Raw genomic sequence first — 24,884 nt, 5'->3', positions numbered from 1 at the left:
CATGTTCTAAATTTTTCCGACTAAACCAATTCCTATCGGGAAAACCGCTCATCTGTATGCTGTTCCAACGTACCAAAAATGACGCGTGCTCTGAAGCAAGTACGAGACGGAAGCTATTGGCTACTGGCTATTGAACTTCCGTTTTCTAGTCCCGTCGTACGTCACCGCGTTCTGGACAGTCGGAATTTGGTGTGACCGTGTGTATGCAAGACAGCTTGAGCGGAACTCCGTCGGAAAAACCTTCAGAGTTTACTCCGACGGGAAAAACGGTCGTGTGTACAGGGCATAAGACCTGAAAGATGTCCAGGGGGCCCAGAGACAACCTAAATAAACTAAGGGGGTAAAAGGTGTTATAATCTGTCCTACCTGCCTTTGACTTTAGCTTTACCTGATGGGGAGCACTATGAACCAGAACAGACAGTGCTCAATGGGGCAGCTTTTCTGTGCCTATTGCTTTCCTTACCAATGGAGGCAAAGTTGTTATTGTGTCTAGGGGCCCATTCTGCATTAATCCATCTCTAATGATCCTTACTACAGCCAGAAGCCTGCCACATAAACAAAATAAAAACTAAAAAACAAAACAAAGGGCACAAATTCCTAGTGCACTATTTCCAGCACTTTATTAAAAGATACAAATTACGCTTGCAAAACCAGTGTGATTAATTGCGTTGTATAAAACCCAGGAACCAGAAGTAAGTCCATCATGGAACTTCTTAGGTTCAAGTGGATGATAGTACCAGCTGACGGATTCCGGGATACATGTTCCCTTCTTCATGCCAGAACTGCTTTTCCTTTATCCTTTAATAAAGTGCTGAAGATAACACACTAGGCATTTGTGTCCATTGGTTATTTTATTATTTTTGTGCAGTTACAAGATTCCCCAGTCTTAAAGTGACTGCAAAGGTAATTAGGAAAAAAAACAAACAAACATGTCTATACTTACCTGCTCTGTGCAACGAGGGAGCGGCCGCAAACATCCTCTTTTCGGGTTCCCCGCTGGCGCCTCTGGTCCCTCCCCTCTGTCCAGTGCCCCCATGAGAGACCGCCCCGCTGCTGCGTCCATTGACACAGACAGTGGGACTCAGCCCTGCCCTCCGCTCCCTCGTCACTGGCTTTGATTGACAGCACTGGGAGCCAATGCCTCCTGGTGCCCCAGCAAAGCCAGCAAGACCCGGAAGTGAGCTGAGAGATCTGCAGATCTGTGCATGGCGCTGGATCGATTGAGAGCTTAGGTAAGTAAACGGGGGGGGGGGGGGGGGGTAAGGGGGGATGCTGACACCTGAATATTGTTTACCCTAATGTAAGAAATGCATTAAGGTAAAAAAATGTTTAGGCTTTTCAACAATCTTCTCCTGACACATGAATGGTAAAAAAAAAAAAAAAAAAAAACATCCCTGTGTACACCTGTTCAGCTGCGCATGATCCAACGCATTAATTCCACCCCAACTAACTTTCCCATTAGAATTTAGGACCAAATAGCACTTTTGTGATGTGCAGCATTATGCCCCGTACACACGGTCGGATTTTCCGATGGAAAATGTCCGATCGGAGCGTGTTGTCGGAAATTCCGACCGTGTGTGGGCTCCATCAGACATTTTCCATCGGATTTTCCGACACACAAAGTTGGAGAGCAGGAGATAAAATTTTCCAACAACAAAATCCGTTGTCGGAAATTCCGATCGTGTGTACACAAATCCGACGGACAAAGTGCCACGCATGCTCAGAATAAATAAAGAGATGAAAGCTATTGGCCACTGCCCCGTTTATAGTTCCGACGTACATGTTTTACCTCACCGCGTTTAAAACGATCGGATTTTCCAACAACTTTGTGTGACCGTGTGTATGCAAGACAAGTTTGAGCCAACATCCGTCGGAAAAAATCCTAGGATTTTGTTGTCAGAATGTCCGAACAAAGTCCGACCGTGTGTACGCCCTATTACAGTGTCATTCATTTTGAAAGGCACCCCAAGGGAACGCAGCTGTGCCACGTGTTGCACTGCACAATGACACGGGGTAACTCACCGCTGTGTGTTGTGTCGAGTTGCATCAGAAAAAATGCTGCATGTTTGTTTTTTTTTGTCTGTTCTGGTGCACTGGTGGCCCATTAAAATAAATGAGCTGCCTTAACATGTCTGCGCCCCCAACTGACTTGTGCAGTAATTGGACACGGCAAAATTTGGCAGCTGATTTCAGCCTATAATCTTGGCTGAAATTAGCTGATTGGCTGTGTCCAATCACACACAGTGTTCTGTGTTTACAAAACCATAGAACTCTGCGTACTGTGAACAGTGATATGTCTGTTTCTTCTCTCTGCAAAGCAGGGAGAAAAAATAGCCAGATAGTAAAGTAAAAGCAGCACACATTACACATAGTTAGGCACACAGTTAACCCCTTGATTATCCCTAGATGTTAACCCCCTTACCAGCCAGTGTCATTAGTACAGTGTCAGTGTAGCGTACTATCACTGATCATTGTATTAGTGTCCCTAGTGACGTCAGTGTCAAATAATGACCCTCCCAGATAGGGTCTGTTGGAGCCAAACTGCCTGCACCCTATCACAGTCCCACTATAAGTCACTGATCACCGCCATTACAGTATAGCTTCATAGCTGCATAAATTCCAGTATATATATATCATAATTTGTAGACGCCATAACTTTTGCACAAACCAATATACACTTATTGGGATTTTTTTTTTTACCAAAGACATGTATCAGAATACATTTTGGCTTAAATTTATGAATTTTTAAAATTTATTTGTGAAAGTACTGTAGAAAATATCATTTTTTCCCCAACATTTTCATTTTTTTTCATTTATATAATAAAAAATAAAAAACGCATTAGTGATCAATTACCACCAAAAGAAACTCTATTTGTGTGATAAAAATAATTTGCGTACAGTGTTGCATGACTGAGCAATTGTTAGTTAAAATAGTGCAATGCTGAATGCTGAATAGCAAAAAATGCCCTGGTCATGAAGGGGGTAAAACCTTCCGAAGGGCAAGTGGTTAAAATAATTTTGGGACTGTCACTGATAAGTGGGGAATGTTCAGACTTTAGAGGAAATGTCAAGATTTGCTTATAACTTTAGCTGCCTACATTTCTGAATCTACTGATTGTTTTGGTGTACCCATCAAACTCTTCTTTAATGGCATAATGGGATAATAATGAAGCTGCTTTGCTAGTAATACTGATGTAGTTATGCCAAATGTATTTTAAAAGTAATTTGTTTTGTACGATCTAAAAATCGCGAATCAACGCTCACCAAACTTCTACTAACATGAAATTAGCAGAAGGGGGCCAAAGGGTGGCACTTGAGAAATGAACTTCCTCTTTATACTCTCATAGTACATCACTACGTTCGTGTTTGTCAAACGACAATTTCCGGATAGTTAGTATGCTAGACAAAATCCTGCACATGCGCTTTTGACAAAAATCAGACGCTCGGTCGTCCAACAATCAAACAATCGTGTGTACGAGGCCTAAGGTAATCTCTCCTATTTCATTTAAAACTCAGCTTGAATTGCTCGCGTTTACTTTAACGCCTGTGTGCTCACTCACTCGACATGTCGTTTCTGAGTAGGAACAAATCTAGGGAAAAAATGTTCAGATCCCTTTGTGGAAAAAAAATTGAAACTCCTATTGAGTTCTCATGTCTATTCTAACCTTGCATGCAAAAACACCTGTCTATGGCTACCGAGTCATATAAGACTGGATATAGTACCTCGCTGCTCGTAAAGCTCCAAGGCAGCATTTGATCTACCGACATACACTAACCGTCACATAAATAAGCTATTCTGTGCTTTTGCAGTCGGTGTGGTGGAGTGGGCTGGTCGAGGAGTCTCACAATTGCCACTTAAAAAGTGACTGGGAAGAGTTAATCCTTTATACTTCACCATAACAATATTTTCATTAAAATTGATCTATTCAGTTCCAGTTATAACCTGTAGGGGGCACTCTGCACATTTGTATCCGGCACAGCATTTTAAAATGAATCTGTAAGGATAGCAATTCTTAAGATGATATGTTTCTGAAAGTGGTAGTTATTCTCATCCTCCTTCTTGCTTGGTGAATGACTGATCCTGAAGAAACCTGGGCATACCAGATATCGGGACATGTCTTGTGTACATGCTGGTTTATGGTCAATATGTATTGAAGAGTGGAGCAAGGAGACACAAGGCTCAGTAGTTCATACCAGACAAAGGCCTTCCTAAGAAAGAACTGAATATTATTTATTAACTGAGCCTCAGTCACTCCCTGTATGAGTTGCGTTGGACTTTCTCCTTCTATAACCTTTGCTTACTTCATTACGTCTGCTATTACCCTCTGCCATAGTTTCCATCCTTACTGTCAGCATCTTATTACAACCTCTCTCATCAAAGCTCCTTGTCCTTCATTTGGTGGGACTGTCCCTCTTATGAGACCAAATCCCTCTGTCCCTCACGCAGCCCCAGTTGTCCATCCTTTTGGTCGGATGTGTACGGCTCTACACACAATATAACAATTTACTACCAAAGTGTTATGCTTCTCAAAACTTTTTATCCAACCTCTATATTACTGCATTTGAAAAGCCAATATAACGGTAAAGGTAAAAGGTGGAGATGTTGGGGTTGATTTACTGAAGGCAAAATAGACTGTGCACTTTGCACGTGCGGTTGCATGCATTTTCCTTAGTAAATGTGGTGAAGCTTCATTTTGTAAAGAATACCCAATCAGGTGCAAAGTAAATTAAAAAAAGATGCATTTTTGCTTGCACACAATTGGATGATAGAAATCAGAGGAGCTTTATCACATTTACTGAACTCTGGGGAAAATGAATGCAACTGCACTTGCAAAGTGCACAGTCTATTTGCCTTTAGTAAATCCACCCCGATGACTCATGCCACAATAATGCCCCGTACACACAGTCGGATTTTCCTACGGAAAATGTTCGATGGGAGCTTGTTGTCGGAAATTCCAACCGTGTGTAGGCTCCATCGGGCATTTTCCATCGGAATTTCCGTCACACAAAATTTGAGATCTGTGTCGTAAATTCCAATCGTGTGTACACAATTCCGACGCACAAAGTTACACGCATGCTCGGAATTAAGCAGAAGGGCTGCACTGGCTATTGAACTTCATTTTTCTCGGCTCGTCGTATGTGTTGTATGTCACCGCGTTCTTGACGTTCGGAATTTCCGACCAACTTTGTGTGACCGTGTGTATGCAAGACAAGTTTGAGCCAACATCCGTCGGAAAAAAAACATGGATTTTGTTGTCGGAGTGTGCGATCGTGTGTACAGGGCATTAGTGTGTGTTTCCACAAATAGCTCACATACTGGGTCTAAGATAGCCAAAGGACTGAGGGTATGTACGGAGAACTACGGAACAACACATTGGGGTTGATTCACTAAAACTGGAGACAAAATGCAAAATCTGGTGCAGCTGTGCATGGTAGCTAATCAACTTCTAACGTCAGAGATTAAACAAATCTCCCTACATAAGTTTTACTTGTATATCTGCTGTCTTCGACTTTCTAGATGCTTTAGAAAGTGCACATCATGTTAGAAAAATTTCTTCCTCATTCAGCAGTGGGTGTGGATTCTGGGCATACATTGTGTGTGAAGCTGATTGGAGGAAAGGCACGCCCCCCCCCCTCCTCCACATAGGAAGAGGAATGAAGAAACTTGCAGAGCTGTGCTGTGAACAGACAAGCTCTCTGCTTATCTATTTCTAAGTTACCTCCCCTACACAAATTTCCAGCTGCTTTTATCTTCAGTGTCGGAGAACTTGTCAGACGTGACTCTGCTGATAACAGAGGAACAGAGCAGCAGAAAAACTTGGGGCTTAGGGCTTTGGAGAGAGATAAGTAAACACTACAGGTATATGTGCCCAGGTCAGATTTCTTGAATGGGGTTTACAACCACTTTAATTATTTTTTTTGTAAAAACCTGGAAGCTGATTGGTTTCTATGCAGAGCTGCACCAGATTTTTCACTCTCCAATTTTAGTAAATAAACCCCAATGGCTACTTTCTGCCATAAGTAGCCAATGTGGCTCTCCAGATTGTGTAGATCCATCAGTTTTTTCCACTACTCCATAGTGACTTGGCCATGGCTTGGGAATGATAAGTACTACTGCTAGAACTGTCTCCAATGCCCAGATATAATTTATTTCTGTAACATTATTAGATTAAATGCTGATGGAAAACTTCCAAAATTCTCACAAATTGCCAAGTAAATGGCCAGTATTATGAATATTCTTAACTGCCTGGATGATAGAAAAACATGTAAAGCAGTGAATAAAAAATTGAAATATGCTATTGTCATAGCCAGTCAGTATAGCATGTGTTTAGTTAAATGCTGTCCTGTACAATTATAGGTTTAATGCACTGTTACATAAGACATGTCTTCCCTTTAAAAATAGTGTCAGATGGGAGAGATATTAGGTAGCCTCGGCATTGACAGTGCTTCCCCACGTCCTTCAATAAAGATATCCAAGAACAAAGCTTTGATCGTATAAAATTAGACTGTATACTCTTTCAATGCTAGGTCACTTTGTGCTAAATATGTGACTTAATATACAGGGGGTCTCCTAGTTACAAACATCCGACTTACAAACGACTCCTACTTACAAACGGAAGGAGACAACAGGAAGTGAGAGGAAATCTACCCCTAGGAAGGGAAATTCATTCCTGTAAGAGCTATTATGGGAAAAAGGTACCTCCACTGATCACCAAGGCTTGTTTCCACAACAACCCAAAATTTTCAAAATCCAGTTGTCATTGGGACAGAAAATGAGGTGAAATCTTCTGAAGAGGGGCACAGACAGCAAAACAAACGTTACAGGGGTGATAACCCTTCCCTATGCTATCCAAAAAGCTTAAAATTTTTTTTTTTGGCTGGAGCTACACTTAAAAAATGTACCTGTTCCCACTAACAAACAGATTCAACTTAAGAACAAACCTACAGTCCCTAACTTGTTTGTAACCCGGGGAACTCCTGTAATCATCATACTCATTATAATACACAGGGCAGTCACAGCTGTTTCCATGAATAGAATACACAGGATATACCAATAATAATAATAGTGTTATATCTAAATACCAAACCATGCAATGTCACGTAGATGGAAATGCCCAGCCAGCCGCAGAGGTGAAAGGCATGCTGGGACAAGTTACAGAGAACTTTACTTTTGCTACCAGTAACATATTTGATGAACATTCAAACACCACAACCATGATAAAGTCAGAATCCACTCACTATGTCTCAATCTGAGTCCTATATAATATACAATGGCAGATTTCACAGAGCTCCTCGCTTGTGGGTGTGTCTGCTTCCTGAAGCCTGTGCTGTGTAAATTATCTTGCCCTGTACTTATGGTACCATCAGTCAGATTAAGACCTGCCTTGAAAGTTTGTATCAGCCTGGTGATACAACAAGCACATTGACAGCTGTGATAAGCACTTTGATATATAGAGCCCCTTTCACACGGGTGCCTTCTGTTCCGATCCGCAGGGGGTCTGTGAGCTGATGACAGGTCCACTCACTTTATGCACAGCAGACATGGACAGAGCCCTCTCTGTTCTATGGACAGCTGGGTGCAAATGTACTCCACCTAAAAAACTGACAGGCGGACCTGATCAGAACATCCATGTGAAAGGGTCCTTAGGCTTGTTAATGAAAATAAGGAGAGTAGGATGTGTTTGGGAACTTTCTTCCATATTATAAACAGCTAAGAAAAATAGTTTCCAGAAAGGGAATTCTTCCTAGCGGGAACAAAAAGATGTATCTTTACATACACTTTAAAGTGGAATTCCACCCAAAAGTGGAACTTTCCCTCATCTGATTCCTCCACCCCTCCGGTGCCACAATTGGCACCTTTCAGGGGGGAGGGGGACAGGATACCTGTCTATGACAGGTATCCTTTTCCACTTCCGGGAGCCTCAGCCGTGGCTATTGACATCACGGCTAAGGCTCCCTCCTCCTCCCTCCTTCTTCCCCTGTCACTGTGCCAGTAAGAGAGAGGAGCCGGGGGTCGAGCATGCGCAGTAGGGTTCCCGGCGTAAAGCCGAAAGGCTACACTGCTGGGTACCCTTACCCGCAATAGTGGGGGCAGCACCCGACAGCTGATGGAAACATCAGCTGCGGTGCCGACATCACTGGACTCCAGGCCTGGTAAGTGTCCTATTATTAAAAGCCAGCAGTTGCAGTATGTGTAGCTGCTGGTTTTTAATTTCTTCTTTTTTTGGGCGGACCTCCGCTTTAAGTGTCAACCATGTAAAAAGGAAAATAGCTTCTATAGAACCATATAAAAGAAGGATAAAACATTTTAAAGCTAAACTCCAGGAATTCAAAAAAAAAAATCGACCCTTGCATTGTAGGGGTTTAAAGCTTAAGTTTGGGTTCACACTGCTTTGGTGCGAGACTCTGCATGTAATTCGCACAGAAATCGCAGCACATTCCTGTGCGAATTACATGCGGTGTGACTGGGGTGCGATTTGAGCCACGGATTGGTATAGCTCAAATCGCACCAGACTAGTGCAAGACCCTTTTTTTGTCTACACCAGAATCGGATTGCATGGGTGCTCACACCCATGCGATCCGATTATGCAAATCGCGCTGCGTTTTGCAAACCAATTGCAGGGAGCCATTAACTTACACTCCACAATTGGTTCACATGGATGGGTTGCGATTTATATGTGCCGAATACACTGAATTGACACCGCATCTAGTGTGAACCCAGGCTTAGTCTAGGGGTGAAGAAATAAGGTGTATTACTATGCCTATTCCTCGGTTCGGTAGGCTCCAGCGCATTTCTCTTATGCTCAAAGCTCTGGGCGGTCCATCAGAGTCACCACCTACAGTGCAGCACACTGGACTGCAGCCCAAAGTGCCTTAGAGGGGCAGCAGCACTGGACCGGTCACATGGATGGAGGGAGCCTGAAGGAACCAAGAATAATGTACGTAGTACTCCTTATCCCTGCACCCCTAGACAAAACCACCATTTCATTCTTGTAGCACAGAGGGGCCCCACTGCAAGGGTAGATTTTGTTTAATTCCTGGAGTACAGTACAGCATTAAAGAATAAGTTCACCTATGAAACATGTTACATGTTCCACCCGTATTTAGGGTGGAACATGTAACATGTTACAGCTCTTGTCCCCTCTCACCCCTCTCCTCCTCCCTGTAACATCTGGGGGGACGAGTCCTTCTCCCAGCACCCGCTGTCACTTTTTAAAAACAGCGGGGCTCCACCCACACAGTCGCATCATATATTCACAAATGCCTGTGAATGAATAAACTACAAGTACCGCTACATAGTTACATAGTTAGTCAGGTTGAAAAAAGACACAAATCCATCTAGTTCAACCATAAAAATAAATAAATAAATATATCATACAATCCCATATACTCAATCCTATACCCAGAATTGATCCGTCTTCAACCGTGGCAGACAGACTTGTAGGTTCGATGGGCTGTAGGGGTGTTGATGAGTATTCTTGTAGTTCACTGACATGTCCTCCGGCTTTTAAACAAAAAGCCTGTACAGAGATACGGGCTGAAAGTCGAAGGGCATGTCTGCATTGCACCCGTGATCTACTGATTGCTGGTGCAATGCTTTCCAAGCTCCTGCAGGAAAGAATAATAAATGCACATTTTTTCTTGCAAAAATATGTGCATTCATTGTAAACATGAACCTTACTTTTCAGATCAGGTATATAGGTAAATAAAAATATGAGCATCGCAGATAGGTTTAATCTATTGGGTAGATTAACTTTACAAAATCAAAAGAATAAAAAAAGACAACATGAAGTCATAGCAAAAGGTGAAGCAAACCCAGACTATCACCTACCTGTAGCTGCTTCATTTTATGCAGCTGAAGACGCAGCTCGGCCACATTACGTCGCATGTCGTGCAGGCTAACTTGCATTTCTGAACCAGCAGGTGGCGCATGACTGACAGCTGTAGATTCAATAATGGCTAATGTATTCTTTCCACTGGATATAGTATGAACTGCAGTAACGAAACAAGAAATTATAGAATGGAAGAAAAAAAGTTACACGTTTAAATTAGTGTTTATGTTTAAACATATGCATAGAATTTATGTATACAAAAGATATGCTGAAATTCTTTTATTGTCTTACAGAGCCTCAAACGTTGTAGGAATCAACTGAAGGATCCATAGTACAGGAATAACACACAGAGCCCTCTAGATTCCTCAGGCTGGCCATACATTATACAATTTTCTTATTCAATTTCCTTTAAAATTGTATGTAGTAAAAGGGCCTGACTGATTGCATACAAATTGAAACTGTTTCGGTTTGACCTCCTATTACATGGTTTTGGTAAATCTAAAGGAAAATTGTACAAAAAGATTGTATAATGTATGGCCAGTCTTACTATGATGCAGCACGCTGGTCGTTACACCAAAATGAGCTTTATGGGTACGATTTGAAAAATGTTACCCAACCAATGATAGTCAGATGTTGCTTATCTTGTTGGGTGAGTACCATTTGAAGCTAGAGATTTTCTATAGCGCAAATACTATAAAAAGCAAAAGACCTTCAATAATGGCATTTTTATGTGCCTATAATGCATTTAACTGGGCCTGATTTCATACAACTCTGGCAGCAATTATTTTTAAAAGGCACAAAGATCATAACTATCCAGATAGTAATAAATGGAATTTCTACTCGAAATGCACTTATTAGAAATATTATGAATAATCATTCGAAATGATATGATTTGTCCTAACTCTCACTTTCGTTGGACAGCTTGGTCTGCTGTCATGCAAGTGGGAATAAAAATAAAAATAAAGACATGTGAAATAAGAATATACCAAAATGATGTAATCGCAGGTATTAGCCATATACACTCACCAGAATTCAATATTTCTTTCTTTCTTTATTTTTGCTATTGTGGGCCTTTAAAGCCTCAGGAGGTCAGAGAACAACAATGTAGCATCCAGTACTATTCAATATTAGTACCCAAATCAATCACAGTTTATGTAGCGCTGCTTTCATATAATGGCGCAGTTTGAAAACTCAGCGGGTGGTTTTACTAAGTCTGTACAAAAATATAGTTGGGAAAAATGTTGGTTGTTGTCGAATGCAAATAGAAATGACAGATGAGCGTATCTCTGGTGAATCTCACATGCAAATACAAGTCTGGCTGCATGAAAGCCGACTGTTTCAGGTAAGGAATGGCGACAACAGTGTTAAATATTCACCAGCACTGTGCCGACAGAAACATACCACGCTCTGTTGTTTTACTGCTATTCCTCGGCATTTGTATGCTGGGTCTCTACAATGTTGGTGAAGCTTTGCTGCAGAACAAACTAAAGTTATGTGAGGTAAACTGTGGAAAAAAATGAATCTAGAGCAGGATCCTTAACCTGGGGGTCTATGCTTATAGAGCCATCTGCTAAGTGTCTCTGGACTCTTTGTTGGCCCATGTTTAAATTTGTATCATCGTTCTCTGCACAACCGCCATCTTGTGCCACTCCATAATAACAAGTGCTAATTCTCATTTTCTAGTAGTAGATTTGAGCACAATTAAAATTGTTTTGTTTAACTGCTTCAGCCCCGGAAGATTTTACCCCCTTCCTGACCAGACCACTCTTTGCGATACGGCACTGTGTCACTTTAACTGACAATTGCGCAGTCGTGCGACGTTGCACCCAAACAAAATTGACGTCCTTTTTTCTCCCACAAATAGAGCTTTCTTTTAGTGGTATTTGATCACCTCTGTGGTTTTTATTTTTTACGCTATAAACAAAAAAAGAGCGACAATGTTGAAAAAAAAAAAGCAATATTTTTTACTTTTTGCTATAATAAATATCCCCCAAAAATATATAAAAAAAAACTATTTTTTTCCTCAGTTTAGGCCGATATGTATTCTTTTACATATTTTTGGTAAAAAAAAAAATAAAAAAATCGCAATAAGAGTATATTGATTGGTTTGCGCAAAATTTATAGCGTCTACAAAATAGGGGATAGTTTTATGGTGTTTTTATTATTAACTTCTTTTTTTATTAGTGATGGCAGCGATCTGCGATTATTATCATGACTGCGACATTATGGCGGACACATCGTACACTTTTGACACTGTTTTGGGACCATTGTCATTTATACAGCGATCAGTGCTATAAAATGCACCGATTACTGTGTAAATGACACTGGCAGGGAAGGAGTTAACCACTAGGGGGCGATCAAGGGGTTAAATGTGTCCTAGGGAGTGATTCTTAGACCCCTTTCACACTGGGGCGGTTTGCAGGCGGTATTGCGCTAAAAATACCGCCTGCAAACCGCCCCTAAACAGCCTCCGCTGTTTGTTCAGTGTGAAAGCACGAGGGCTTTCACACTGAAGCGGTGCGCTGGCAGGACGATGAAAAAAGTCCTGCAAACCGCTTCTTTGGAGCAGTGAAGGAGCGGTGTATTCACCGCTCCTAAACCGCTCCTGCCCATTGAAATCAATGGGACAGCACGGCTATACCGCGGCAATACCGCGGCTATAGCCGCGCTGTATGAGTGATTTTAACCCTTTTTCGGCCGCCAGCGGGGGTTAAAACCGCATCGCTAGCGGCCGAATACAGCTGCAAGAACGACGGTACAGCAGCGCTTAAAATAGCGCTGTTGTACCGCCGACGCCCCCACCGCCCCAGTGTGAAAGGGGCCTAACTGTGGGGGGATGGGCTTCCACTCACATGATCCGATGACAGGGAGCAGTAGATCTCTGTCATGACACAAGTCAGAACAGGGAAATGTCTTGTTTACATCTCCCTGATCTGCGGCTTTACGTGGCGCGCACGCTCGCTAGCCCCGCCAATTAAAGGGAACGTACAGGTACGCCCATTTGACCACCGCTGCCATTGTGCCGACATATATCGGCGTACAGCGGTCGGCAAGTGCTTAAATTTGTATCATCGTTCTCTGCACAACCACCATCTTGTGCCACTCCATAATAACAAGTGCTAATTCTCATTTTCTAGTAGTAGATTTGAGCAGAATTAAAATTGTTTTGTTCAATTTGCACAAGATGATTGTATTTCATTTTTGTAATGAGTGCCAATGACTTTTAGCATGAAAAGGAGATTGTTTTTTGCTAAGATTGTTTACTCTATTCAAACTTTGTGTATGTCATTTATGTATGAGGCAATCAAATTTCAATAAAATAAAATAGATATATATACACCCACCGGCCACTTTATTAGGTACACCTTGCTAGTACCGGGTTGGACCCCCTTTTGCCCTCAGAACTGCCTTCATTCTTCTTGGCATAGATTCAACAAGGTGTTGGAAACATTCCTCAGAGAATTTGGATGAGATCTGGTGACTGTGGAGGCCATTGGAGTCCAGTGACCTCATTGTCATGTTCAAGAAACCAGTTTTAGATGATTTGTGACCTGGCGCATTATCCTGCTATAAGGAGCCATCAGAAGATGGGTACACTGCAGTCATAAAGGGATGGACATGGTCAGCAACAATACTCAGGTAGGCCGTAGCATATAAATGATGCTCAGTTGGTTGAAATCGAGACTCATCAGACCAGGCAACATTTATGCAATCTTTTATTGTCCAATTTTGGTGAGTCTTGGCAAATTGTAGCCTCAGTTTGCTCTTCTTAGCTGACAGGAGTGGCACCCAGTGAGGTGTTCTGCTACTGTAGCCCATCTGCTTCAAGGTTCAATGTGTTGTGCGATCAGAGATGGTATTCTGCATACCTTGGTTGTAACTAGTGGTTATTTGAATTACTGTTGCCTTTCAATCATCTCGAACCAGTCTGCCCATTCTCCTCTGACATCAACAAGGCATTTTTGTCTACACGACTGCCGCTCACTGGATATTTTCTCTGTTTTGGACCATTCTCTGTAAACCCGAGAGATGGCTGTGTGTAAAAAACGCAGTAGATCGGCAGTTTTTGAAATACTCAGACCTGCCCATCTGGCACCAACAACCATGCCATGTTCAAAGTCACTTAAATCTCCTTTCTTCCCCCTTCTGATGCTCAGTTTGAACTTCAGCAAGTCATCTTCACCACATCTAGATGCCTAAATGCATTGAGTTGCTTCCAGGCGATTGGCTGATTGGCAATTTGTGTTACCAAGCAAATGAACAGGTGTACCTAATAAAGTGGCTGGTGAGTGTATATACAGTTGTGCTCATAAGTTTACATACCCTGGCGGAATTTATGATTTCTTGGCCATTTTTCAGAGAATATGAATGATAACACAAAAACTTTTCTTTCACTCATGGTTAGCGTTTGGCTGAAGCCATTTATTATCAATCAACTGTGTTTACTCTTTTTAAATCATAATCACAATAGAAACTACCCAAATGACCCTGATCAAAAGTTTACATACCCTGGTGATTTTGGCCTGATAACATGCGCACAAGTTGACACGAAGTGCCGGTTCACATAGGGGCGACTTGTCAGGCGACCTAGTCGCCTGACAAGTCGCCTCCCGTTCTGTGCTACAGAACCGTTCTAATAGGAGCGACGCAAGTCGCTCCGACTTAGAAAAAGGTTCCTGTACTACTTTGGGGGCGACTTGGGGCGACTTGCATAGACTTCTATACAGAAGTCGTTTTGCAAGTCGCCTCAGAAGTCGTTTGCAGGTCGCCTCGCTGAGGCGACCTGCAAGTCGTGCCGCCCCTGTGTGAACCGGCACAAAGGGGTTTGAATGCCTGAAATTAAGGAATTCTGCATCCTAGGCATACACCCTTGAATACATACGGCCTTAAACATGAGTACAACTTGGTACAGAGTCCAGCCTCTTACAACCACCGCATAGTTCAGCCTGCCATAGCTTCTCACGTGCCACTGGCAGCAGGGCTGGATGTGGCAACCGTGCCTCCCGGCACCAGAAAATGTTGGCAATTGACACACACGGGCCAAAGTGCTAGTATGCACAAGGCCTTAGAGGCCTAAGAGAATGAACAGATGATCCTTTAAAGTGGAACTAAACTCAGTGATTTACTGTTTTACAAAACAGTTACAATCGAGGCATGTTGTCCATGATAACTGTACACACGATCGGATTTTCTAACGGGAAATGTTGGATGTGAGCTTGTTCGCGGTAAGTCCGACCATGTGTATGCTCCATCGGACATTTGTTGTTGGACTTTCTGCCAACAAATGTTGGCTAGCAGGTTCTCATATTTTCCGCCAACAAATAATTGTTGTCGGACTTTCCGATCGTGTGTACACAAGTCCGTCGCACAAAAATCCACGCATGCTCAGAATCAAGGACGAGCCGGTAGCGCTAGGTCTTGTAAAACTATCGTTCATAATGGAGATATCATGTACATCTAGTACGTCACTACGTTCGTAATTGTTGGCCAACATTTGTGTGACCGTGTGTATGCAAGACAAGTTGGAGCCAACACCCTTTGAACAAAAACCACGGTTTTGTTGTCGGAAAGTCCGATTGTGTGTACAGGGCATTACAGTTGCTTGTGGTCTGAACATAACTGTCAAGCCATTAAATGGCTGATGTCATCACTGATGACATGTACAGCACCATGGCAACTTTAGATCAAACAGAGGCTAAGATGGCAGCTTCCTTGGATGTAAGAAATAGGAGGGCTTAGTTACGCTTTAAGGTGCCCATACATACATATACTTCAACCAGTGCCAAGACCAGGATCTTTAGCACCTAAGGAGAAAAGGCCAAACAGCTATGTTGCTGAACCATGAACTTCAGTAACATAGGTTGTTTTTGCTCCCCGCTTCTGCTGAAGCGCCTTTTCTGCGCACTCCTCAACCCATCCCTGACTTTAGTTTTCAGCATGGAGGTTGAGAGGTTAACCTTGCCTTGCAGCACTCTATCTGGGTACAGGGTTAAATCCCACCAAAGACTCAATCCGCATAGAATCTGTATGCGTTTGATGGGTTTAAGGCGGTTTCCGTCAGAAAAAACATATCGGTAGGTTAATGAGCATCTAATCAAACCAGCCCCAGAATGTGTATGAGCGCAACAAGGATATCAGACGGCAATCTTCTTCGGGGACAGATGTAAATGGCTGTGCGTGGCATGTCTTCACACACTTTAGTGCCAGTGCTGAGGGCTTCCAATTTTGTAAAATGCTGTGTAATATCTTGGCACCACATAAACACGTGGAAACGAATGCCCTTCCTGAAGTGCTTATGATGATGTCATGATCTTAATGGCTGAAGAAGCTCTTCGAGGCAGGCAAATGCAGAGAGAGTGAAGGAAGAAAACACTTCACTCTCCACAGTTTAAGCACAAATTGTGCCGACTCCTACAATACGGGTTAATCACACACTGCGGCTTCATTGTGTTTCACACAACAATACGGCCTTCTGTTTCTGCTGACAGGAAATTTATTTTGGACAGCAAACAACATTTCTGCGGCTGTTTTCACTGAGCTTGTCTTTCTGGTACACAAACAATGAGCAAACAATATCAATTCTCTTGATAAGTGAGAATTTTCGATCTGCTGGAAACCGCTGAGCGGCTTCCAGTGAAAGCAGCCAATGAAAACGAAGCCTACTGAACATTCGCTTCTGAATTAAATGACCAGAAAGCCTCGTGTACGAGTTGATTTATATCATTTATAGCTATGAATAACAACTGACAAAATGTTTGTTAACATTTTCTCCTGTAATGATGAACCATTTTCAATTCTATTATTATTTTCTGTTCTTAGCCATTTTGAAAATATTATAAACTGGACATACATGGCAGGATTTAGTTGAACCCAATAGGATGGTTCTGATATTATTTTTCTGAGAGGATAGCTAAAAGGCATGTCTTGTATTTTTAATGTATATGACAATTTACGAAAATAGTGCAAAGAGCCTAAAGTGCAAAATCCAAACCAACCAATCAGAATTCATCTTGTACTGGCTGGATATCAGTAAAATTCATTTTAAGGCCTCACGCACACAGGCACAGGTGTTTGCCATGTTTCTTTCCTGCCCCTAAACACCCCTCTATGTAAGCCTATATGTCCATCCACAGATAGACGTTTACAGGCATATAGATGCAGGGGCGTTCAGGGGCAGAAATATAAATGCACCAAAAACGCATTCAGAAGAGGAATATTTGGCCGGAAAAAATGCCCAATGCATCTAAATGTGTGTAAACACATCAGACGTTTTATCGCTTAAGCGTTTATTTATTACAATGGTCAGAATATATTACTATTCTGGTCAATGAAATGAATGTCCAAACGGCTTCCAGTGGCCTCAAAAACAATACCAAGAAGCCTCCTGGTCCCCTCCTGAGGCAGTAAACAGGATTACTAAATTGGCCTAATTTCTGATGGCTTCAAACGGGCCTTTTCAGGATAAACGTTGTGAATTATGGGTATATTTCTGTGGAGCTTACTTCCCTGGTCATCGTTTGGAAACCCTGCCAAGTATACTTTTGTAATAAAAACATTAACGAGCTGGATAAATGTTTTTTTTTTTTTCATGAAGAATTGTGATTTAGATGTTCTGGGACGAAGCAGAAGTTGATGAGTCAGGGAACAACAAAATGTTGATCCAAGAGATAATAATATCAACTGAGCAGCAAATTTAATTTGATGTTTACTGCACCAAATGCTAAATCATTTTTGTTTCAGCGCCAGGATTTGTTAAGGTCAGTGCTGCCAATTTTAAGCTTGCCATACATTCTACAATTTTCTTATTCAATTTCCTTTAGATTTACCTTCAGCTATGTAGTGCAAGGGCCTGACTGACTGCATACAAATTGAAAGTGTTTAGATTTGACCTCACATTATATGGTTTTGGTAATTGTGCAAAAGAATTGTGTAATGTATGGCCAGCCTAAAGTGATATGTTATATGCTAAACAGCAAAGGAAAGGACTCACCCTAGAGAAGGGGAATCACTTGGGACTTACAAAGCATTCGCCATGCCCCCTCCAGAGGGGTGGGTCTACATACCAGAAAAAGGAGAGACTAAATGTATTAATGGGAGCATTTCCCAGAGGAGCAGGTATAACGTGACCCCAGACGTTTATGCAGTATCAAAATTGAATCAGTATATTGGACACAGAATATTGTAAAGCCAAACATCATAAAATGTATCAAACCTCCACTTGTCACCAAATAACAACGTTGTTATTTAATAAATGAAAATTCATGATTGATACCCCAATCTGTGTTGCAAACAGACCCTTCTCACTCTTCAACAGAGGAGTTCATGGGTCCAGTGTGTGCTTTTTTTCTTTTTTTTTTTATTAAATAACAACGTTCTTATTTGGTGACAGGTGGAGGTTTGATATATTTTATGATGTTTGTCTTTAGAATATTTTGTGTCCAATAAACTGATTCAATTTTGATACTGCATAAATGTCTGGGGTCACTTTATACCTGCTCCTCTGGGAAATTCTCCCATTAATAAAGCGATAAGAAACCTTTATATTTTTTTAAACTAAAATAACAAACATGTTATATTTTTCTCCTGCTCTGTGCAATGGTTTTGCACAGAGCAGCCCCGATTCTCCTTTACTGGGTTCCCCCAACGGCGCTTCAGGCCCTTCCTCTCCAGGAAAAGCCACTTTTCCGTGCATGCTTCCCAAGCCGCCCACTCTGTGTCTATTGACACAGACTGGGCCCCCCCACTTCCGCTCCCTCATCACAGCATTTAATTGACAGCAGCAGAAGCCAATGGCTTCCGCTGCTATCAATCTGCCCAATGAGAAGGGAGACAGCAGGGAGAGCCACTGCTCTCGTGCACATCCAGATCGTGCTCAGGTAAGAATAAGGGGGTGGCTGGGGGCTTAAGGTTTTTTTTTACCTTAATGCAAAGCATAGCAAATTATCAGTGTTAGAAAGGGTTGGGCAAAGTGGGGACATTCTTGTAGTAGAAAGAAAAGTGAGACGTTAAGGTGGCCTGGAACTGAGCTAGAAATGATATAACAGAGATTTTGTTGCTGGATTTCCAAAAAGATATTAAAAGCAAGAGGGTGACACAACGCACCAAGCACCAACTATAATGAAAACACTTGGAGGAAACAGCTCCTTACGCCAGCCTTGTAGTTCCATTAGATGTTTCTCTATGTCTTCTGTTGAGGAATCTGATAGGTGTGTGATAGCACAGGACCAGAGTTAGTAGAGACAAACTCAATCAAATTGGAATTAAATGTTTTTTCTGAAGCAGAGTTTAGTTTGTAAACCAGAACCAGAGTTTAGTTTGTGGTCAAGATAGGTATCCAGGTTTTGGGCCCAGTGGCATAACAAGGGTCAGGAACACCTGGTGCGGTAAAATATTGTGTCACCCCCAACACCCCCCCAATCGGGCACTTCCATGTCTAGCCTGCAGGGTGCAACCCCGATCACGGATGGGGGTTACACCACTGTGGTTGGATATTATTTCCTACTTGATGGTACCACCCCTTTGAGTGGTGTCACCCGAGTGCATCGCCACTGTTTGGGCCTAGGCTGTTGTCTCTTTGGTCACAACAGTCAACAGATGGACACTTTCTGGGTATGTGATTAGGAGCCCCTGGCACAAATTTCCCATTTTGTTTAAAAACTATTTAAAATATATGTTAAAAACAACAAATACAGCCAACACGTTTCAGGGGAAAAGGGGCCCCCTTTCTTTGGGGCTTGAATATGAATCTGTACTACAATCTGGATGAAACAGCATAGAAAAGCTGAACTGAGGCTGGATTGAAGCTAGCGTGTCCTATCTTCAAGGTGAGCAGCTGGCTGGATCCTTCTGTTGCTGAGTGACGGCGGAGGGAGCGGTACACTAAAGACAGAGGATAGACTTAACAGCCTGCTCTGTTTACTCTGTGACATATACCCAAAGAAGAACAAACTGTCCGAAGGAAATTTATCACCACCGAGCTCTATACCATACCTGGACTGTCTGTGATGGGAGGAGTGCTGCTTGCAGACTTAATGACTTTCTCACTGTAATGCGAAGAAAGAAAAGTAAATTATTATTTGAGGAAGAAGACATATACATGAATAGTCAAATGGATGACAACACGGTCATGATTATAAGGTGTCAGGGAAAGCATGGTTAATCATCAACTTAACATACCTTTTTAAGGTTGGATTTATGATTCCTTCTCAACCTAGTTATGTAAATAATGTATCTACAGGCTGGAGTGCTCAGTGTTGTCTGCTCATGGACGTCAAACATTTCCATATAATCTGCCCTTACTAAAATGTCTGTTGGAAGTATGGTGTCAGACAGTCTGTGTTACCTCTGCCTTTATAGTAACCAGCCAGATTCAAATCTATGCTAGAAAACCATAACCGGACAGTGAAATTTTGGATTGGCTGCTGTGTACCAATGCAAACGGTCAGCCTGGAGTTCAGCTTTAACAACATTTGAGCCATCTCAAACAGTTAAAGCACAACTTGAATTTTGTAAATAAAAATATGATTGTTTTTGCAAAGACATTTTGAAGTCTTTCCAGGTATTCATTCTTCTCTCATTTTGGCATCTTGTATGTATTAAAATGTCACTTCCAGCCTCCGCCGATTCCCTTGCATCCGGCTTGCATCCCCCCCTCAAGTCTTTGAGACTACAGAGGTGACATCAAAGCAGGCCATAGATGAGTCAAAATTGAATGAGAATTCTTGTTTACTGTCAGGTCGTTCGGTTTTTGCATCATTAGCTGTGATTTTCATGCTGCAAACAAAAATGCCTGATTTTAGAAAAACAAAACAAATGATGGCACAAATTGTATGCTCCATCTTTTTTTTTTGATCGACAGAATGTTCAGTTTTCAGCTTTAGGCAGCTGTGGGCAGTGATCACAATTAACATTATCCCATTTTACCATCCACAGAACCACCCATAGCCATCCAGAAATGGCAGGTGTCCCAAAGACTCATGGGACAGGAAGTTTATGGAAATGGCATCAGCGTACACTACAGTTTCCTCCTGGCACCCAGGGGTTACAAGAGGCTTGGGAGAAGAGGGATGGCGTCAGAGATCTTAAACATCTTTTTACAGTGATGACATTCTTGTGACATCTCTGCCAGACAATAGAGCCAGAAGGGTGACACACTTTCTTCATTATGGAACCTCCCTGTTCATAGCTCACTGGTTGGACAATGAAGGAGCTAAAGCACACTGGTAAGTGATACTCTGCTTCCTTAGGCTGGCCATACATTATACAATTTTCTTGTTCAATTTCCTTTAGATTTCCCTATGTAGTGCAAGGGCATGACTGATTACATATTAATTGAAAGAAAAAGAAATTGAAAGAAAATGTAATAACGTATGGCCAGCTTTAATCTATCTGCACATGTGCATGCAACAAAGCCTGATTGGATGCTAGTGCTGCCCCACCGTTTACCAGTCTGAGTACTGCTGTGCAGGGGATAACAGAGGGGGCTGATATGTAGGCTGAATCAGGCACTTGTTCTAGCTGTACTGTAAGTAAAAATTTATTTAATCACTTTTAAAGGAAAGTCATTTTTTTATATGCCTTGTGTTCTTTGGGCACATGATCATGGCATACATGTCATTTTTGTAGGATGAATATTGGCACAGATAAAAAAAAAAATGTCTGTGCTGCATCCGCCAGCTTCTTATGCCAGATTCATAAAAGAAACAAGCTAAATACAACATTTTAACTAATCTTACCTAATGTATTTATGGGCGAGTAGTGAATTGTTTATTTTGAACACCAGTAAGCAGCACAACCATATAACAATTAGTTAGGAACAGAGAAACAATGGCACCTGTCTGCTGTGTCCATGTTACACCAGGGCTCAGACAACACTTGGCACACCAGCTGTTGATAAACCAAACGCTGTGATGATCCGCCAGTTGGAGATGTGTCAAACTTGGCACCTTCCCTATTTCTGAGCAGGCAACCATCTTTGTACTATTGAGTGAGGACCCTCCTTCCAGGACACTTAGTTGACTCTATTTGTGTGGATACTAATGCAGCCTACAAAATGTTTGGGGAAAACGGGAGACCGTGGATAGTCTTAATAGCAGATCCACTCAGCAATCAGGAATTATCCTGACATTCAGAAATGCCAGCACGTGTAGCCAGCTAAAGTACTCAATGTAGTAATATCAAGTCAACAGACGTCCTGGAGAAGGTAAGTGAATAAAGCGGCATATTAATAGGCAGGAGGATCTCTGACAATGACAGGGCGGTAAGTGTCTGCACCACCGAGACAATGTCATGTGACTTGCCGGATGAACTACAGCAATGCATTTATCTAAATGCAGTGGATCTAAAGCCATAACTTTTTTTTTTCTTTTTAGTTTTGGACACAGTAGGGAAAGGTTAGAACTTCTGTCAAGGCTTGTGATCTGTGTCCCTACTTGGAAAATTTCCAATCTCTGTTTGTCCCGGTGACTATTGTCACCACAACATAAGGTAAAGGAACATCCAACATTTCATAGTTCCTGCCAGAGTGGAGACCATCTTTTCGGTGACGGCTGTCTGAGATGGTATTTTCCCTCACTTTGGAGAGACCTCCTTTCACTTCCTGTTGTCTCTCCAGGACGGTATGTACATTGAACTCTACCCAAAGGCACATTGTCCGCAAAAAAAGCAAAACCGATAGATTTTAACCATTATATACACGCTAATGCTAACACAAACACCTTTGTTCCTGTTTTCCTAATGCTGGCCATAGATGGATGGAATCTTGGCCAGTTCAGCAGGGACCAGCCAAAATTCATTCCATCTATGGTCAGGCTGGTTGTACTGGAGTCGATCCATTGATTGACTTTAGTACAACCAACCTTGGATTTTTTGCATGTGATCACTTCTGGTGGCTATAGCTGCTAGCAGTGATCATTATGTTCTGCCGGCGCTTGGCACAAAAAAAAAACTGAAGGAGGGATTCCCTCATCAACACTGACTCTGTTGAAACTGAGCAATTGAGTGAAAGAAAAATGTATAATCTATGGCTTGCTTTAGATTGGTCAAAAAAACACACAGAGAAAATTCAGTGAGCATGATTATTATTGCTTCTAAGTGTAGCCCTTAACAGCCTAGTCCCCAACCAAGAGGTTGTAAAGTGTGTCAGGGCCCAAGTTGCCCTGACCACTTATATCCAAAAGTTCTTATCTTCACAGCCATCTAGTCATGTCTACTGATTGAGATCTCCTTTAACTCTTTCCAGTTTTTACACTATATGGTGGTTTAGTGATGTAAACTCTACAGATGATTAACTTGCAAGTTGCAGCAAAGGTTATGAAAGCCTGAATAGTTATCTGAAAATACCTTATTTAGGGAGTGTTCTGTCCTAATTACTCTGCTGAATAGTTATCTACCACAGCACTTCACCTAATAACCATTCCCTATCAGAACAGTTGATTTCTGATAAGGGCTGTGACAACACACAGCCCTCAGGTCTTTGGTGAAACACTATTGAGCCGAGGGCTGTATATTTCTGAGTGGTCCTCCTCCTCTATGAATAAACGTATGGAAGCTTTTCTAGGGAACCTTCGTAATCACCTCATTATTACGGCTGTACATAAACTCTATAAATGTGAACACAAAATACCCACAATAAAATTTAAAGCCAGTACATTAGCATGCTAGGGGCTTGTTAGACAAGTTAAAAGAACACATGCATTTTAGTACTTTTGTAGCAAGTGGACATTTTCATAAATTGTATTTATCTATGCATGCAGAGCAACTGAAAGGAAGAAAACACGTTTTATTAAGCAAAGCAGGAATTATATAAAAAAGAATGAACAAATAAATGCAGTAAATAAAAGCTGGCTAACTGCCAAATAAAACTTCCTTTTAAAGAATAACAGCCTTAAACAGCACCGGATTCATAGGGAGAGGAACATCTTAGGGTTTTAAATAAAATTTTATGTTTTTAAGTTTAAAATGGACACGTTTGATGTTAAAAGTAAAATATTAAAGGACATTAATAAATATGGGGAGCACAGTCTGGTTTTCTGAAGATCTCATATCATCGCAATAAATATGCATCAAATAAAGGCCAGTCAATTGAACACATTGTACATGTTGGCGTACATTTGTATGTACACTGACATACAATGCATAGTGAGGGGACTTCGAAGCGTGTTTTCACATTAACACTTGATATTTTGCACATTAACATGCGTTGCGTTAATGAAGCCCATTCATTTAGAAGAGGCTGCCAAAACACAGCAAAGGAAGAAAAAAATCGGACCTGCCCCTTCTTTTTATTATTTCATTTTATTTCACTGCATGTACTTTATAGCAGGCTTCAGTTCTGGTCCGTCAGTTGTACAGAGCGCCATGCCCTGCCATGCATTGTGGTAATGTGGTAAAACTTATTTTACCCCATGGAACCACAACACATAGATCTAAAGCCAGCATTAAAGATGCATATAAAAAAGGAAAAAATATTCTTCATCAAACTGAATCATCATTCAGTCCTTTTAAAAAAGAAAGGTCCTCCTTCTGGATAGACAGGGAAAAGGCTGAACGCAAGCTGAAATACTTATAATGTGAACAGGTTTACCTCCTACCAAACATGTAATTCCATTTTCTTGAACTGCACACCTTTCTTGAGAATTGCACACCTCTCCCACAATGCTCCACCAAGAAGATCGCTCTACTATTTCCTTTCCAGCTTCTTGTGATGCTCGCCAGAGAATAAATCATCAGTACAGTTATACTGATTGTGCAAACAAGCAGGTGGAGGGGTGACGCAGCAATCCACAAAACTGAACCCGGACATATTGTTGTCACTTGCCTGGCTGTGAATTGTGAAGGAGTTGTGTAAATCACAAGACAGGCGGAACAGAATTAAAAATCCCTTGCCAGGTACATATATGTATTTCATCTAGGCATTTCGCTTTTTGCCGAAGCTCAATTAGAGTGAACAACTTCTGCTGTTGACAACACAGCCTATTGGTGACCTTTAAGAATTCTCCTATGAATATCAGTTTTAAGGGTTTTTATGCAAAGCAGACACTCAATCCTCTT

The 24,884-nt window shown here is 41.7% G+C and overlaps 1 protein-coding gene across 15 annotated transcripts in view; it reads right to left on the bottom strand.

The window, feature by feature from the left end:
* Nucleotides 1–24,884, bottom strand: part of KIAA1217 (KIAA1217 ortholog) — a 901,007-nt gene that overhangs the window by 24,812 nt on the left and 851,311 nt on the right. For all 15 annotated transcript variants that reach the window (XR_012244377.1, XR_012244386.1, XR_012244385.1 and 12 more), the window contains 2 exons: nucleotides 19,824–19,876; nucleotides 9,833–9,993 (listed from right to left, as the gene is read on the bottom strand). Coding sequence is in view for 2 of the 15 variants with exons in the window: in XM_073629773.1 (XP_073485874.1) it covers nucleotides 9,833–9,993; nucleotides 19,824–19,876 (214 nt within the window). In the remaining 13 variants the exon portion in view is untranslated. The remainder of the gene's footprint in view (nucleotides 1–9,832; nucleotides 9,994–19,823; nucleotides 19,877–24,884) is intronic.

Source organism: Aquarana catesbeiana, linkage group LG05 (assembly GCF_042186555.1).
Source record: "Aquarana catesbeiana isolate 2022-GZ linkage group LG05, ASM4218655v1, whole genome shotgun sequence".
NCBI classification, from domain to species: domain Eukaryota; kingdom Metazoa; phylum Chordata; class Amphibia; order Anura; family Ranidae; genus Aquarana; species Aquarana catesbeiana.
The sequence above is the reverse complement of the archived record's forward strand: the minus strand, read 5'-3'. Positions and strand labels throughout refer to the sequence as shown.